The sequence below is a fragment of the Kryptolebias marmoratus genome, linkage group LG23 (genome assembly GCF_001649575.2).
Source record: "Kryptolebias marmoratus isolate JLee-2015 linkage group LG23, ASM164957v2, whole genome shotgun sequence".
NCBI lineage: Eukaryota > Metazoa > Chordata > Actinopteri > Cyprinodontiformes > Rivulidae > Kryptolebias > Kryptolebias marmoratus.
Genome location: NC_051452.1, coordinates 10768683 through 10787058, shown reverse-complemented (window position 1 = coordinate 10787058; position 18376 = coordinate 10768683). Strand labels below are relative to the sequence as shown.

Genomic DNA, 18376 nt, shown 5'->3' with positions numbered 1-18376 from the left:
CTCCAGTCCATAAAACTTGTGTTCAAATTGTGTGTTTTCCATTTTCTGTGTGGGAAAAGTTCTTGTTTTGTATCAGTGTGCCAGTGATTGGCTGTAGGAATCTTATGAGAGGCCCTTTAGGACATATGACATGAAAGCAAGAAGAGTTTATGTCCTAAAGGGCCTCTCATAGTAATCTCCATATATACTTACTCTCAACAAGGCAGTCATGAGTTGAAGGTTCGCTGGTTTTAGAACTGACTTTGTTAGAAACTTCACAAGATGATTTTTTTCCGTTTGTTTCTGAAGCTTCTTTTTCCAGAGGGTTTGTTGTTTCATTGATCACTTTACCATCCTGAAGCCATTTAAACTGAGCATCTTCCGGTTGCTAAAGAAAAAAGAAATAGACCAATTTGAAAATCAAGTAATGAGCACATTTAAGAGATACAAGTAGAACTCGATTAGAGCAAAACATTTTAAGAACATTTTTCTCAAAATTTTATAAAGAAAACATGAGCTGTGCGATGAGAAAAGGTGTTTTTTTCATGATCAGAATCATAAAACATTTTAGGCTATTTTATGATTCCACTTTGCTTTTACGTTGAAAAGGCAAGCTGTAAGCTTTTTGACTCATCAAAGTAAAAGTGGTGGTTTGGAAAGCAGAGGTTTTAGAAAATATGTGCAGCTGGTCTGCAAAACATTTAAAACCTTTAATACAAACGCACATGAGGAGTCACTGATGCCAACCAAAAGGTGAAGGCGGGTGATAATGTTTTTCACCTTATCTGTGTTCGTTTGTCTGCCTGTTAGCAAAATATCTCATGAACCGCTGAATAAATTTTAATGAAACTTGCAGAAAGTAATTGTTGGATGTACATTTATAACTGATGAACCTTTGGAGTCAACCCAATTCAAGATGGCAGCCACAGCCAGCTGACCTTACAAAACCCAACTGTTGCTAAAACTCAGGTAATTTTACAGGTGTTGTCCGAAGGTTCGGTTTGGTAGTAGCTAAGAGTCATCTCCAAGACATGTTGCAATCGCTAACAAATTGTGCAAGAATAACTGTTGGTATCAACCGTGTCTGTCTGTTAGCAAAATATCTCATCAGATAGACAGATTTTGATGAAACTTTCAGGAAGTAATAACTGGATGTTCATCTAAAACTAATTAACTTTAGGAGTCAGATCAATTGAAAATGGCTGCCACAGCTAACTATCCTTGAAAAAAACACAAACAGTCTATCTTTCCGTCAGTTTTGCAGATATCGAGCTAAGGTTTGGTGTGGTAGTAGCTGAGAGTTGTTTACAACACATAATCTGAAAAGTTAAAAAGTTTCTGCAAAGTTTTAATAATCTGTGTGAAACTACTCTGCTTTGTTATAAAGATCCAAATAAAAAATGTTCTCACCTGACCAAGAACACATGTAAAGTTGACCTTTGACCCCTTACACTCTGTCGTTACGTTAGGCTTCGACACAGGGTCTGAGTAGATTTGATAAGACGAACACAAGAAGAAGCACTGATGATTTTAGAGTTAAAATAATTAAACATTACGGTAAACTGTTGATGGATCTGTAGGCATTTGATAAGAACTTCTGCTTTAACACAAATAACAAAACAAATCATAAACAGATGTGAAGGGAATATCTGAACATCTTTAATTGGTAAATGAAATAAAAGAGCGTGTAGATGTTCTTAATGACTGAGATCAGGAATAAAAAGAGAGGTGCAGTAAGTTAGATAAAAATACATGTAAAACAAGAAAATAAAGTCAGTTGGTACTTACCCAATACACATAAATGTGTTTTGGATGTAAATGTTTGATGTCCATTTCCATCAAAAACTTCACAGGAGTAATCTCCTGACTGCTCCTTCTTCACATTTTGAAGTATGTAGGATCCATCTTTAGCAATATTTTGTGCTTTTCCTGAGGTCACCTCCTCCTGTTTTGCCCTAACTTTAACTTCGTTGTTATATTTCCAGGTCAGTCGTTCCCCAGGTTCCAGTTTGTGTTTCAGAGGCACAAAAACTTTTGTTCCTGTTGCATTATATTGGTCACAGCCATCAGAAAACTCTGGAACAGAAAGAAAAATGAAAGAAGGTTATGATGAAAAGTTTAGTAGTTATTCATGTTAGGGTTAGGTCCAGAACGACCAGCTCTAAGTTTCTGGCCTTCAGGGGCAGAGCAACCTTAGATCATTGTAGGGGAAAAGCTGAATTTATTACCAGAATATTTTAAATGTTAATTTAAACCCAATACACATAAATTTATTGTTGATGCAGACTTTTGTTTTCCATTTACATCATGAACTTCATAGGAGTAATCTCCTAACTGCTCTTTCTTCACATTTTCAAGTATGTAGGATCCATTTTTTGCAATATTTTGTACTTTTCCTGAGGTTACATCCTCCATTTTTGTCTTAACTACATCCTTGCCGTATTTCCAGTTCAGTCGTTCCCCGGGATTCAGTTTGATATTCAGAGGCACATAAACTTTTGTTCCTGCTGCAGCATAAAGGTCACAGCCATCAGAAAACTCTGGATCAGAAAGAAAAATGAAAGAAGGTTATGATAAAAAGTTTAGAAGATAGTCATGTTGAGAAAGTCCAGAACGACCAGCTCAGAATATGGTTCTGAGTGGGTTGCAACAAATTTCTTGATGTGTACACTCTTTCTCTGCAGGAGTTTGGTCACACACACAAGTTGGACCTGTCTGTATTCTAGTGATGACACATTAGTGTGTGCAGCGTGCATACACATCACTGAGCGTACACATCTCTTTGTTCAGGACACATTTAATGCCAAGTTAGGTTCTAATTACAGAAATCCTGGGTAGGTTGGAGGTGTGGTGCGGGGGGAGGGGTGGATGGTTGATGATGTGGCTGTGGCGTCTCCCCTGGTCACAGTGGACTTATTAATGAGCAAACACAAAAAGACATTATTCATTTTTTACAAGTCATGATCATCATAGGAGTGCAGGCGGTCCTTTTGGAGCGGCAGAGCACACCACTTAGATAATGGTCGGGGAAAAAATTGTTTTTATATTATTTTAAACCTTCAGCCTTATATTTTAAAACACAGATGTAGTTTGACTCTGTTAATACTCTCTTATTTTGATTAGTTTGTGGAAAGATCCTGATGTCTGGGTTCAGATCGGTGATGTAGTAGCTTATTTTGTCCACTAGATGGCTCTAGCACCCTGTCACAAGCAGAAACTTGACATCATCAAAAGTACATAAAACAAACCAAATTCAGCAGAATCAGTGTTTTATCCAGCAAAGCAGCAAATATGCCAACAACAGAGCCTTTGTGTAAATTGTCCTCAGCCAAAATAGAACTTTGAAGATGTGAAAATGTTACGTTTTTATTGTGTTAGAGCAAATTAAGTCCAGTCCCTAACTTTCTGGTTGTGCAGTGTTTCCAGATGTCACCAAAACAATCTAAGCAGTGTAGAAGATGTAATTTGGAGCTGTATGTCTTATTAAAACTTTTGGTGATATTGGGAGCTTTCATTGAGACAGCAGTAGGACCCAAAGTCTTCCTGTCGATTTTTAGATGGTTAAACTTAAATAATACCTCATAACTTGTCTCACAGAAATTATTTAGATCTTATAAGAAATTTATTGATGTGGACTCTTGTTATTTTAAGCTTTTAACAGCTTTTTGTTTGATTAGGAGTGGTTTTAGAACGACAGCTGGCTGGGCCCTTAGTTCAATAGTACAAAGCGTATGTCTGTAACTCCAGAACTGCTCATCTTTTCAGACAGCTAAAGTAAGTTTAACGCAGACGTGTTGCTCAGCTACACCTCGTTATCAGAACGAGATGTAGCGTGCTGTGGCACTGTTTGTGTTTTTTGTTAAAATCAACAAAGTTGGAGCAAATAGTGACATTTGAAGTTCCAAAATGGTCTGGAAATCTACCAGGAAGCAGCTTTTATTATTTATCTCTGCTTTCCTTATTGAACCTTAGTTGTTTTTAAGTGATAGTTGTTCAATCTGAAGCACATTAATGCTCCAAGAGTCAAGTTTCTGATATATCATTGACAGTAAGTTGGAACCAGAAGCAGAAGCTCCTTCCTGCATTTAGATTTTAGACACCGAGCTGAACTGTGAAACCAAACCCAACAACTCTGAAAACCCCGCCAAGGGTGTTGGCAAGTTTTCAGATTTAGTTCAAGCTCAGTCATTAAAAATCACCAACATTTTGTTTATTTGAGGATTTATGTGAACCATGACTGCTTTTTGCTTCTTCAGATTTCCCACAAGCTTAGATAAGAAACAACAACAATATTTTAAGATTTGCATTTGATTTTCTTCCATTAAAGTTGACTTAAAAGCAACTACAGCTGTGATTTAAAGATGTATGACTTGTTTTCTACTGAACCTGACTGAATTCATAAAATTAGTAAGTGAAAGTGGGAGGACAAAACACTAGAGTTTTCCAGTGGTCAATTTTTACATGTTTACAGAAAAGACTTATAGGGTAGTTAGACAATTTTTTTTCTGCACCGTTTAAAAATATAACAATTGTTTTATAAAACAATATAAAACAATTTTTTATATTAACTTTCAGTCCTAGCATGTATACTTTGTTGAGACATACTAGTCTTGCACAGATTTAATCTTTGGGATGTGTCCTTTAATTTTGCTTCATTAAATGAGCCTAAAATCGACCATGATGGCATCTTTTTAAATGGTTCACATCGGTGATTTCTTCTATCAAAATAGACAAGGGACCACTGCACCAAGCAGTCTGAAGCAGTAGTAAAAGCTTAAAAATAATTAATTTAATTACGCTTTTAAGAATTAAGCTGAAGCCAAATAAACAGGTGAGTTTTATAGAAGTAAATATGTGTGTATATATAATTTAAATGATCTTATAAATGGCATTTAAATGCGCTGAATAACAATAAAACATTTAATTGACAGTTTTCCAAAGCGGGTTTCGTATTGACTTTTTGACAGAATGCCATTAGAGTTAATTAACCACTAACAATTAAGCAAAGAGACGTGTCTTACCGACTAAGAAAAGACCAAAGGCGAGTGTCAGGAGACGGGTAAACATGTTCACTGCTGTCTCACTCCTCTCTCCTCCTTTTTGTATTAATTCCCCACGTCCTTAATCCTGCCTTGGGACAAGAGGGACACCGAAGACCAGTCCTCTCCCACTGCCGAGGGGCCAAATCCAATAAAACTCGGGGAGTTCGCGTCTGCAGATTTCCCTTCTGTTTCACTTTTTATTTAATAAAAAGATGAAGAGCATAATTAGCTTACATAGACCTTCTGAATATCAGCAAGCAGTAAAAATAACACAACAGTTGTTCAAGTTTTAGAACATAAAACCCTAAAAATTCAACAAAAGGCGGTTAAATCTGGAGACCCTTTCTCTCAGACTTCATATCATTTCCTTCGGACTTAGCTCTCTGCTGTTTGAGAAGCGTCTGTGTTTCTGAGAACTGTGAGCTTGACGTGTGTAGGAACAGAAACACACACACACAAAAAAAACTATCCCAGCTCTTAGCTCGCTCGCTTTCAGGTCATGTTTGCAGAGGAAACTGACAGCACAGATCTGAGAGTTTGTGGGTTTTCACCAGTTGAGAATGTTTTCACACTTAACATGTAATGTCTGTTTACAGGGGTGCTGGTGGAAATAAAAGTCAGGTTAAAAACCACACTGAGTGCACTTAATGTTGGTTTTTCTGCTTCACACAGAGCATGCAAAGAAAGGTCTGACTGGTCCTCTGTATGACCTCAGAAGGATAAAAACACAAAATTTGTTCAGTGTTTGGCTTCATTTTGACCAGATAATTAATTTTATTTTGGTGCTTTGTGTCGTCAGTGTGGAGGATGTAAGAAATGGAGACAAACTTAAAGTGAGGAGGGATTTTAGGGTTGTTTGCTGGTGAAGATTCTCAGTCATCCAGGACATGGTAAATCCAAAAAAAGGTTAAAAAACAAACAAAAAAACTGGACTTCAATTCTGTAGCTGAAGACGTTTCACTTTTCAACAGCAGAGTGTGAGCAGTAGGAGCTTTTAAAGCCAAGATGTTCTGTAAACTATATTCACCTGCAGATTAACTCACTCTCCTAACAACAGAGGCTCATTAGGGTTCTTGTTAGCCTGACTCTCTGTTGGGCCACACTGGTCACATGAACGAAGGTGTTGATTGGAGTGAAACTGACTTGGTATCAGGCCTAATGCTTCATTATAGGTTTTTGAAAGCTGGAATCTGAGACCTTGAGAGGGGATGAAGGAAGCCATCTATGTCAACAGAGAAAAACCAACTTTAAACTTTTTATAAGTTAAATGTAAATTAATACTATTGCAGTTATTGCAATTTTCATAAACTAAAAGAGGGCATGGACGTAAATCCCAGGGGAGGTTGTGGGGCCCAGAGCCCCCCAATGTTGGAAAAACAGAGATTGTTCCCCCCAATAAATCTTTTGAGGAAACTATACTTATATATATATATATATATATATATATATATATATATATATATATATATATAAGCACAAAGCAAGGTACATCAAAGTACAGTAACTTGAATTGAATTTGTTTTTCCTTTTAACAAACCCCACCCACCCACATACTTTTATGTAAATAAAAATAAAATAAAAAATAGATAAATAAAAAAAGAGACAGATAATGAGGGCATTACTTATTTAAGTACATGTCAATAATTAGACATCATCAATTATATATATATATATCTTAGGGCTCTATAGGCTTATGGAGAGGACTTCAGATTTTTAAAGTACTCAATCATAGGGTCCCACACTCTGTGGAATTGTCTTGTTGAGCCTCTAGTAAAGTATTTAATTCTCTAATTTTAAGAGAAACATTAAATCAGTGAGCCAGACCGAGACTTTAGGTGGTTTAGAGGATTTCCAGTGTAAAACTGTATGTCTACGGGCTATCAAGGAAGCAAAGGCGAACACGTTCATCTTATCAATGGATAGCATGTGCTCCTCAATCAATACTCCAAAGATGGCCATTCCTGCAAACGGTTTGATTTTGGTATTAAATACATCATTCAGTGTTTTACAGATAGATGATCAAAATTTGGTTAATTCCAAAACATATGGGTCATGTTTGCTGGGGCAGAATGACACCGCTCACATCTGTCATCAATGTCTTCATAAATTCTTGATAGTTTAGATCTGGTATAGTAAGTTCTATAGAGGACTTTGAACTGTATTAGACTAAGCCGTCCACAGGATGATGTTCCATTGATTCTTTCCAGAGCACATTTCCAGAAATATTCAGAAATTATAGAACCAAGTTCTTCAGACCATGCAATTCTAAGCTCATCTAGTGTTGTTTCCTGAAGAGAGGTAATTATATTTGAGATGGTTGCAATCTTCTGAGATGCATAGTGTAGAGGCTAAGCCAAGGCTTTAAGCCCCGAGGTGGTACACCAGGGTAAAGCTGACGCGCTACGTTACTTATCCGCTGAATTAAATATCAGAGCCGTCCTTGATGTTAGTGCAGGTAATCCATTTATTTTCCCACTTCTGGGTAAAAATCATCGTATTTCCTTTTACAACGAAATAATCCTCCTGCATGTTGACAGAATCACAGCGTTCATAAGCATTGTTGTTTTTTGCTTTCAACGTGGAGTTAGCGGTCAAAAAACTGTTTCCCTCTTTCGGGTGGAACACACCTGTTGTCTCAACAGTGGTTTCAACCTAAATAGGCCGCTGACAGATCACGTGACTCAACACCATTCAGAAATACAGTTATTCGTAATCTGCTCCTACACACCGGCCCCTAATTGTTATGGCAGACAGACATAACAATTCTATACAATAACTCAAATAGGAGCAAATGAATAAATATCAGCTATACAGAAATGAAACTTATTTGATTCAATTTACACCCCCTGTATCAAACAAAGCTTAGTAACAGGTCTCTCAATAATATTGTTCTTGGTCTGCAGCTTTACAGATCGCACCATGCCTTTTTTATCAGAGAAAACTGTTATCACTTTAGCAAGAGGCCAGGAACCACGTGGGGCAGACGAATCCATGATAACAACAACATCTCCAGATTTTAAACTTTGCTTCCGTTGATTCCACTTCTGCCCTTCTTGCAGTAGTGGCAGATACTCCCTGATCCAACGTTTCCAAAACAAATCAGAGATATAATGAACTTGTCTCCAACGACGCTTCACATACATATCTGAGGGTTCAAACAGCCCAGGTGCTAAGGCAGGTTTTCCTTTTAGTAGAAGATGATTTGGTGTGAGAGGTTCTAAGTCATTTGGCTCATCAGACAGCTTTGTAATTGGACGATCGTTCAAAATGGCTTCTATCTCACACATAACAGTATGAAGTCCATCGTCATCCAATTGTTGCTGGCTCAAAACTGAGTTGAGGATGCGCCTAACAAGGCGTATCATACGCTCCCACACTCCACCATGATGGGATCCTGCTGGTGGATTGAAACTCCATTCAACTCCAGATGAAATCAGAGCACCTTGAATCAGTTTATGATTCAATGCAGTGAGAGCCTGCCTCAACTCCCTTTCGGTTCCAACAAAATTGGTTCCATTATCTGACCTGATGTGGACGACTTGACCCCTCCTGCTGATGAAACGACATATTGCATTGATGCAGGCATCTGTCTCGAGCGAGTTTGCTACCTCCAAGTGTATTGCTCTACTCGTCATACAGGTGAATATCACACCGTATCGTTTGCATGTTTTTCTGCCTTGCTTGATTGCAAAAGGTCCAAAATAATCCACTCCAACATTCGTAAATTGAGGTAAATCAGGAACTAGTCTCTCTTTAGGAAGATCCGCCATCTTTTGCTCCCCCATTAAAGAGTCTGCAAAAACGGCATTCAGATATAATTTTTCTCACTGCTGCATTTGCGTTGGTTATCCAATACTTCCTCCTAAGAGTTGACAAAGTATGGTTTCGTCCACTGTGTCCCAATAACTGATGGATATGTTTAAGAATGAGCCTGGAGATATGCTGATCTTTGGAGAGAATACGAGGATGCTTTTCCTCCATGGGCATTGCTCCTTTACTTAACCTTCCTCCAACTCTCAACAGTCCATTATCCAACATAGGATCCAGTTTGTAGATGGAACTTTGTCTGCTTACTGTTCCAGTCTTAGACAGCAAGGAGGAAATTTCATCTTCAAATCTTTGCTGCTGACAATAGCGTATAATGGCCAACTCAGCTTCTAATAGATCTTTGGGCTTTAGGGTGTTGCCATTTGATGTTACTGTAGCCTTTTGTCCTTCCACTAGCCCACCATGAAGATCAGGGTCTTTCAGATGCTTTGTTTGTCGCAGCAAATGTGTTTTCAGTCTGAGAAACCAGGCAACGGAAATGTTGAGTTTCCTCCAGTTGGAAAAGTAGTTAATGAGAAAATCAGTGGGCTTAATTGAATCAGCAGCAGCAGAGTTAACAAGAACATCTCTTTTGAGCTCTGGATCATTGGAGTCCATCTTATCATCAACAGGATTCTCTGGTCAGAATCCCTCAGACTTCCAAAGAAAGCTGGGGCCCTCAATCCAACTGTAGTTGGTCAGAAAACTGGTCACTTTCATTCCCCTTGATGCAGCATCAGCTGGGTTGTCATTAGAACCAACATGCCTCCATTGAGAAGGGCTTGAAATCCTTCTTATTGTTGAGATCCGATTTGCCACAAAGGTATGGAAACATTTATCCTCATTGTTGATGTATTTCAGAACTGATGTACTGTCTGTCCAAAATACAGATTCATCCAGCTGCATTTGAAGCTCTGCCTTTAGCATCACGTCCTCTCTGGCAGCCAAGACTACAGCTGTAAGTTCCAGTCGTGGAATCGTCACAGTTTTTAAAGGCGCCATTCTGGCCTTTCCTAGTAAGAAAGCGACAATAATATGATCTCTATTGTCTTTCAGCCGGATGTATGTTGCAGTCCCATAGCCATCTTTACTGGTATCAGCAAAATGATGTAATTGGCTGTGTATGAGGTTCCCAAATTCCTTTGGTTTCATACATCTTACTACTTTAAATGAAGCAAGTAGTTTAACCTCTTCCAACCACTGTTCCCACTGTTTCAAAATATCCAGTGGGATGACATCATCCCATCCACAGCTCCTCCTACAGAGCTCTTGCTGCATCATTTTAGCAGGTAGGGTGGCTGGTGACAGAAAACCCAAAGGATCATATACCGAACTGGTAATGGACAGCATGCCACGTCTGGTTGAGGACTGCTGTTTCATTTCCATCTTAAATTTGAAGGAGGCTGACTCAACACACCACAGTAGACCTAAAGCTCGTTCAACTGGAAGGTCATCTCGATCAAAGTTGAGCTCTTTTAGATCCTTTGTCCAGTGCTCTTCTGGGTTAGGGTTAGGGTTAGGGTTGTCATCTGCAGTTTTCTTTAGCGCATAGCTAGCGCAACTTGGAGATTAAACTGCTCTGAACAAGTGCACAGTCATTCTGTAGACTTTCAGTTCTCTGCTGATGTCTCCTCCTGGCCACCAGAGAAAGCACAGAAAGTCTCTGTCTTGTTCTGCAACCTTGACCTGATGGAACATGGCCTGAATGTCACCCATAAATGCTACAGGCTCCTGCCTGAAGCGAAGGAGCACTCCAAGTAAGGAACTGGTAAGGTTCGGTCCTTGTAGTAGTTCTTTATTTAATGATGTTCCTTGATAAGTGGCTCCACAATCAAACACCACTCGTAAAGAACCCTTTTTTGGGTGAAAAACACCATGGTGAGGAATGTACCATACTTTCCCACCTGTACCTTTCAATTGTTGATCTGGAACTTGCTCGGCATAACCTTTATCAATGACATCCTGAAGGCAACTTGAATATTCCTTGTGAAGTTGAGGGTCATTTACAAATCTCCTTCTTAATCCAAGTATTCTCTGCTTGGCTACGGAGTAGCTATTTGGTAGCATGACATCTGGGTTCTTAAAAGGCAACTTCAGACAATATTTCTTGTCCTGTAAAGTTGTAGAGGATTCCATGATGTCCATAAATCGAATGTCTTCTCTTGACATTCCAAAATTTTCTGAGGTTTTTTCATTGAAGTCGTGGTCATACTGATTGTTTAGCAGGAACTCCAAGTTAGACACAGAGATTTTGTTCACTACAGCAGAACGTGGCTTCACTTCAGTACTGCTGTTATTTCCATCTTCATTCAGTGGACCATTGATCATCCAGCCCAACACTGTCCTTATAGCATATGGGCCATCTCCACAACTGTTGACCACTTCCCAAGGTTCTAATATTTTGGGAGCGTTGGTTCCTATCAACAAGTCAACATTGGCTTTTATGGTGGGGATTTGAACCTTTGACAAATAAGGCCATCTTTCCATTTCTGCAGCAGTAACAATATTATCTGAAGTAACTGTCATTTGCTTCTGCGTAAGGACTTCTGGCAGAGGATGAAAATTGTTTCCATTTAACCCTGATACCTCATTGCCAGACAATGAATAAGCAGTAACAACCTTTTCCTGCCCCATTGTTTTTAAGAGAAAGTTAGCCCTTTTCCCTGTGATGTTCAATCTTCGCATGAGATGTTCTAAACAAAATGTAGCCGTGCTACCAGGATCCAAAAATGCATATGTTTGTATGACATCCACTCCCTTGGTAGACTTCACCTGTACTGGAATGATGGACAAAATACAGCAACTTTTTCCGGCCCCTGTATGTCCACATGTCTGGGGAAGAGTTGATGGTTTAACTCCTATTGGCTCTTTTATTGGTTCAGGCTCAGGATTTGCCTTTGGAATATGCAACACAGTTGGGTGTTGTTGATCACAAATTTCACAGATTAAACGTTTATTACAATCTCTGCTAATGTGACCAGTACACAAGCATCCAAAACAAATCCCTTTGTCCTTCAAAAGACAGATTTTCTCTCTGTGTTTCTTGTTTTTAAACTGTTGGCATTTATCCAGAAGGTGAGCACATGAACAACAATGACAGAATGGCTTTTGTGTCTTTGATCCATCTTCAGAGTAATCCACTGATCTTGCTGTGGTAGCAAAACTACTCCCTTTACTTCTGATTCTTGACTGTAGCTTGAAGCTGCTGGAAGACCTCAGGCCAGCTGTATGTTGTGGTGCATACACTTCAATGTCACCAAAAATGGGATCAGACAAGATCCTCACATGTTTCTCCAGAAATACAACCAGATCAATAAAATGAGCTCTGTGGTCGTATGACTCCAAAATGTCATGAGCAACAGCTCTCCATCTCTCTTTGAGCTTGTATGGCAACTTGGAAATGACCATTTTCATGTTACTTGGCATATCCAACTCCTGCATATAATGAAGTTCTTCCATCACATTACAACACCCTCGTAGAAATAAAGCATAAGCTTGTAGAGCTTTAACATCCTCTGATTTTATTGATGGCCAATTCAGAGCTTTATTTATATAAGCAGTTGCTATCTTGTACTCGTTGCCAAAATGCTCTTGAAGAAGACCCTTTGCCACAATATACCCACGTTCAGGATCCATATGTTGACAGCTGTGAACTAGCTCCTTGGGCTGTCCTCCAGTGAACTGCTCCAAATAATAAAGACAGTCAGCTTTACTGGCTTTGTTTTTCACTCCTTGTTCAAATGCTTTAATAAAAGCTTTATATTGTAATGGATCTCCTTCAAATACAGGAATGTCTCGTGCTGGTAGAGACAGTAAACTCTGCTGATACACAAGTGCAGCAGTTATTTCATTTTACTTATGCATAATAGTGACAACATCTCCAGGTAGAACTTGATCAGTTTGATGACTTGTCTGTAGTCTGGTTTGATTTTTCCAAGCAGTTGTTGTATCCTGTTGCAAAACATGTGATTTTTCCAAATCCATTTGATCATGTGCATCAAAATGCTGCTTTATCATCAATCTTTTCATTTCAGTCTGTCTTGGTCGCACATCCACTGTTTGCTGTTTGGTTTGTGTTGGTAGTGCATTTCTTTGCTGTGTTACTCTACATGCTGCAGGATAATATTCCTTTGCCATGACATTAAGAGATTTATCTGATGTCAGTTTCCTTTTTTCCCTTTCAAAATAAGAGTTCATTCCATCAGTTGGTGCCTGGGAAAGACGTTGTTCATCAGAAGCCTGCAGAACTGCCAACTTTGCAGTAAACGCAGCTAGCTCAGTTTCTAGCTCAAGCTGTTCCTTTTTCCTTTTTATCAGTTGCGCCTGTTCCTCCCGTGCATGACGTTCCTTCAAAACAGCCATTCTTGTAACCAGTGCAGCTCTGCTGCACCTTTTATTTGTGCAGAGGAAGTTGTACTTGACCGATTGCTGGTAACACTTTTGTTGTAATGTTTACTCACATTGGAAACACTATCATTAGGCCTAATATCATCATTATCCACCCCTTCATGATTAATATGAACATTATTTAAATTACAAGCACCTTCATTTTTAGGCTCATCATTTTCTTTTAAGTTAACCCATCTTTTCACATTTTCAGTAAATTCATCAGTGAACAACATTTTTGCTTTAAACCATATTTCATGTTTTTCTTTCTCCTCAACTGGCAATAATTTCATTAATGAATCATGCATGCATCTTATTTCAACACACAGATCAATGTACTCATGAAGAGACGTTTGAACTTCTGAAACCAAACCATTTTGCATTAACCCTTGTATCTTTTTCTTTAAACTGCTAGCTTTATTTAGCTTAGCCTTTCTACCAGTTTGCAATCGTTCTAACCTATCAGCAATTGCTTGAGCAGAAAGTTTAACCACCCGTTTGCCCATTTGTGTGTCACTACTGCTGGCCAAAAAGTCCGGGTTGCCACCAGTAGATGGCGCACTAGCACCAGCTGGTAAATCCACGTCCGCTATGCAATTCTCCATATTTAAAAGTCCGACAGTCAATATATCGCAACAAGTCAATTGATACAAAGTTAATTGTTCCCCCACTTCAGCGACCAATGCATTGGATTTACGCCATAATGTGTACACACATTTAGATTTAGATGGCCATCTTACTAATTGTAGCGCTACACATACCTAGTTGATGCATGCATTTCAAATCCAGCAACAAGGAAATCCAGATGTCCTCCTGAACGCCGATCCTGTCCGATGTCATCTCAGGCTACAGGTGAGTTGAGACCCCACCAGCTGACGCTTCGTTCCAAACACACAAGCTCCATCTGAGTCCCTTGTCATAGCCATCCAACTCGTGTCCAAAACTCCTTATCCACGAATAGTTCTTGTCATAAACTGTTTTTTGACTTTGTAGAGGCTAAGCCAAGGCTTTAAGCCCCGAGGTGGTACACCGGGGTAAAGCTGACGCGCTACGTTACTTATCCGCTGAATTAAATATCAGAGCCGTCCTTGATGTTAGTGCAGGTAATCCATTTATTTTCTCACTTCCGGGTAAAAATCATCGTATTTCCTTTTACAACGAAATAATCCTCCTGCATGTTGACAGAATCACAGCGTTCATAAGCATTGTTGTTTTTTGCTTTCAACGTGGAGTTAGCGGTCAAAAAACTGTTTCCCTCTTTCGGGTGGAACGCACCTGTTGTCTCAACAGCGGTTTCAACCTAAATAGACCGTTGACAGATCACGTGACTCAACACCATTCAGAAATACAATTATTCATAATCTGCTCCTACACATAGGGTTACGCAAAATATTCTCAAGTCCTGAGTCTGCTGGAGAGGCAGGAAATATTGGACTCTGGCTTTGAATAAAATGATGGACCTGAAAATATCTGAAAAGATCAGTTTTTTGTAAGTGGAATTTGTCCGAAAGGTCAGTGAAATAGGCAAAAATACCCTCTATATAAAAATGGGCACAAGTATCCAAACCATTCCTCCTCCATAGAGCGAAGGTGTGATCCATCCTGGCAGCAGGGAAAGGTGATTATTACAAATAGGGCTATATATAGAAAATTATTTTAGATTAAAATGTTGTCTGAATTGTATCCATATCCTAAGAGAGGAAGATACTACAGAATAGGCACAGTGGTGCGGAGCCTCCTTCCCATAAGGAGTTGAGCTGGACTGTATCCATTTTGGAGTGGGGTAACCCTGTAAGCAAGCAGAGCGAGGTATGGATCCCCTGACTTTTTCAATAGCCCCTTCACCGTCTGCACTGCACGCTCCGCTTTTGCGTATCCCTCAGGGTATTTTGGGCTGCTGGTCACATGACAGAACCCATAGGACTCTGCAAACTCAGCAAAGGCTGCTCCAGAAAACTGTGGCCCATTATCGGTCACTAAAGTCTCACAGATCCCATGACGTGCGAAAATTGACTTCAGGTGGAGGATCACGTCATTAGACTTTGTGAGGTTAAGAAGAGCAATCTCCACATACCTTGACATGTAGTCCACTAGTAGGAGGTAAGTCTTGCTCCCTAGCATGAACAGATCCGCTCCGCATTTTTCCATGGTCGCCCTGGAAACAGTGTTGTCATCAGGGGCTCCCTGTGGTTAAGTCTCTCCTGGCAGCATGCTCTGCAGTTAAGAACCAACTCGTTCAGCTGCTGGCTGAGGCCCGGCCACCACACAGACTGCCGTGCCCGCTCCCGACACTTGCCCACACCTTTGTGTCCTTCATGCAACTTTGCAAGAACATTATTTCTCATCGTAGAGGGGATAATGAGTCTTTGTCCTTTTAGTAGTAAACCATCCTGCACTGTAATGAAGGATCGTTCATCCCAGTATGACTTTAGTGCCGGTTCTTTATTTTTGTGCGTAGGCCAGCCTTCTTCACACAGCTGCATCACACGTGCGCACACACTGTCCCTCTGCACCTGGTCCTTCAGTTCCTCCAAATAGGCCGTACTTGCAGGTAGATTGCTCATTACCATGTCTATGTAGATGTTTGTGTCTTCAAACAGCTCTTTGTTGGTAGGTGTTTCACCCCTTTCAACCGGTGTTCGTGAGAGTGTATCTGCTGTCCACAGACATTTCCCTGCCACATGTGCTATAGAGTAGGAATAGCGCATGAGACGCATTCTGAAGCGTTGGATTCGAGGAGGTAGGGAGTCCAGTGGTTGAGACCCCAGGAGACTTAAAAGAGGCTTGTGATCCGTCTCCAGCTGGAAGTGTTTACCAATCGGGAAGTTTCTGAACCTCTCGCAGGCCCAGGTCAGACCCAGTGCCTCTTTCGCCACCTGTGCATATCTTTGCTCGGTTGGCGTGAGAGACCGTGATATATAAGCTATAGGCCTCCACTCCTCACCCCATCTTTTAAGCAGCAGTCCTCCTAGCCCATATGATGATGCATCTGCTGAGACTTTACTGTGGTGATTTGGGTTTTTTCCTGTGTTTTGTTTTACTTCTGTTTTAGTTTATTGGTTTGTGTTTTAGTTTCTGTTTTCGTGTGTTTTCACTTCCTCATTCCTCCTCAGTCTATTTCTCCCTCTGCATTCCTGTCACGCCCACTCACACCTGTCAAAGCCTGTTAATCTTGTCACCTGTCTCCACTTACCTAATTATCCTCAGCACTTTAAATACCCGGTCATTTCTTCCACTAGTCGCTGGTTCATTGTTTTTTGTTTGCCGTTAGCTGCCATGCCATGTCTCCTTGTTGTTCTGCCCACCGTTGTTTGGTTTTTTTTTGTTCTTTAAGTTGCTGCCTCGTCAGCTGTTTGTTTTCATTTTTGTTTCTTTAGTTTAATAAATTAGTTTTTTGTTCTTCCAATTATGAGTCTGCGTTCTGGGTTCGCCATCGTCTCCACCGGTCCTGACATTTACAGTCCCTATTTGGATCATACATAGCTAGAACCGGTGGTTATGACAGTGCCTCCTTCAGATCTTGAAAAGCTTTTTTCTGCTCAACACCCCTCATCCAGAAATTCTTTTTCGACAGGAGATCACGCAGGGGTTTGTCTCTCTCCGCCAACTGTGGAATAAACTTGCCCATCTGATTTACCATCCCTAGGAAGGATCTTACTTCACTCACTGTTGTCGGCTCTTTCATCCTCTTCACAGCATCTGTTTTGCCTGGATCTGGGCTGATGCCATTGGCAGAGACCACATGGCCTAAGAAACTTACAACAGTCTTAGACAGATCACATTTTTCCATGTTCAACGTGATACCTGCCTTCTGAATTTTCTGCAAAACAGCATGCAGGCAAGCGTCATGCTCCTCTTGTGTACACCCCCACACCAGCACATCATCTATGTGGCACACCATTCCTTCGAGCCCTTCTGTGACTTCTGTCACCATCCAGTTCTGAAAGTGCTCAGGAGCTGATGCTATGCCGAACGGTAGTCGTTTGAAGAAAAAACGTCCAAAGGGTGTGATGAATGTTGTTAGTTTTGCTGAATCTTCTGTTAAGGGACTTTGCCAAAACCCCATATTGGCATCCAGCTTACTGAAAATTTTGGCTCCAGCCAATCTTCCAAGTGTTTCCTCCACTGATGGCAGGATGAACTTCTCTCGACACACTGACTCGTTCAGTTTGGTTAGATCAACACATATGCGCACAGCCCCTGTCTTTTTAGGCACCACCACGATGCCGGCGCACCAGTCCGTTGGCTTGTCGACTCTACATATCACACCAAGGCTATCCATGCGGGACAGTTCCTGCTTGACTTTGTCCATCAATGGCAATGGGATCCTCCTTGGTGTTTTTAATGAGAACGGTTCTGCCCCTGGTTTAAGCTTTATGGCGTATGGCTGGTGTACTTCTCCAAGTCCGCTGCATAGTTTTGGGTAAGTTTGTTTTAGTGACTCCATGGTAACACTGTCTAGGCGCGCGACTAGCCCCAGCCTACAGCTCACAGGTCTTCCCAACAGTGCAGTGAGCAGGTGACGAACTATGTACACATCATCCATCTCTTCATTCCCACCTCTTTTAAGCAGCAGCCTGGCGATGCCCACAACATCAAGTGGACTTCTCCCCGGTCCCAAGAGTGGTTTAGAAGCTTTTTTTAGCATGGGTGGACTGTCCTTAAATATGTTCTGAAACGCCACGTGTGGCAAAACAGTGACATCAGCACCTGTGTCGATTTTAAATGTCACACTATTGTCGTGAATGTTAATTTTCACCATCCAAGGATCACCATCTGTTGTGATGCTACCAAGGAAGATGGCGTCTTCCTCCTCTTCCTCCACTTCCTCCACCTCATGCACCGACTTAGGTGTCCTGCACACGCGACTATAATGCCCTTTTCTGCCACATGAGTGACATTTGCCTTCATTTGCAGGACAGTCACGCTTAGGGTGTGATAGAGAACTGCCACATTTTTGACACTGTGACTGTAAAGCTTTCCCTATGCTGTTTTGAGCTTTGTGTGTCTTATTGACATGCTGGGGTTTATTTTTAGCAAACTTGCTATTTTTGGACTCTCTGACTCTGTCCACAAACTTAGCATCACTAGCCTGCGCTTTGGAGTCTCCTTGTAAAGAAGCTTGCTGTTTTTTTACTTACTCGCTTTGACGTGCCATCCTC

At 40.5% G+C, this 18376-nt stretch overlaps 1 protein-coding gene across 4 annotated transcripts in view; it reads right to left on the bottom strand.

The window, feature by feature from the left end:
• The window catches only part of LOC108246777 (T-cell surface antigen CD2), a 59256-nt gene that overhangs the window by 5181 nt on the left and 35699 nt on the right, over nt 1–18376 (bottom strand). For 2 of the 4 annotated variants that reach the window (XM_037973907.1, XM_037973910.1), the window contains exons 2-4: nt 1768–2055; nt 1390–1463; nt 193–367 (exon numbers count right to left, since the gene is read on the bottom strand). In XM_037973907.1, the coding sequence (XP_037829835.1) occupies nt 193–367; nt 1390–1463; nt 1768–2055 (537 nt within the window). Of the gene's footprint in view, nt 1–192; nt 368–1389; nt 1464–1767; nt 2056–2234; nt 2520–5000; nt 5443–18376 lie in introns of those variants that run through there. The other 2 variants (XM_037973909.1, XM_037973908.1) reach the window with 2 other exon arrangements.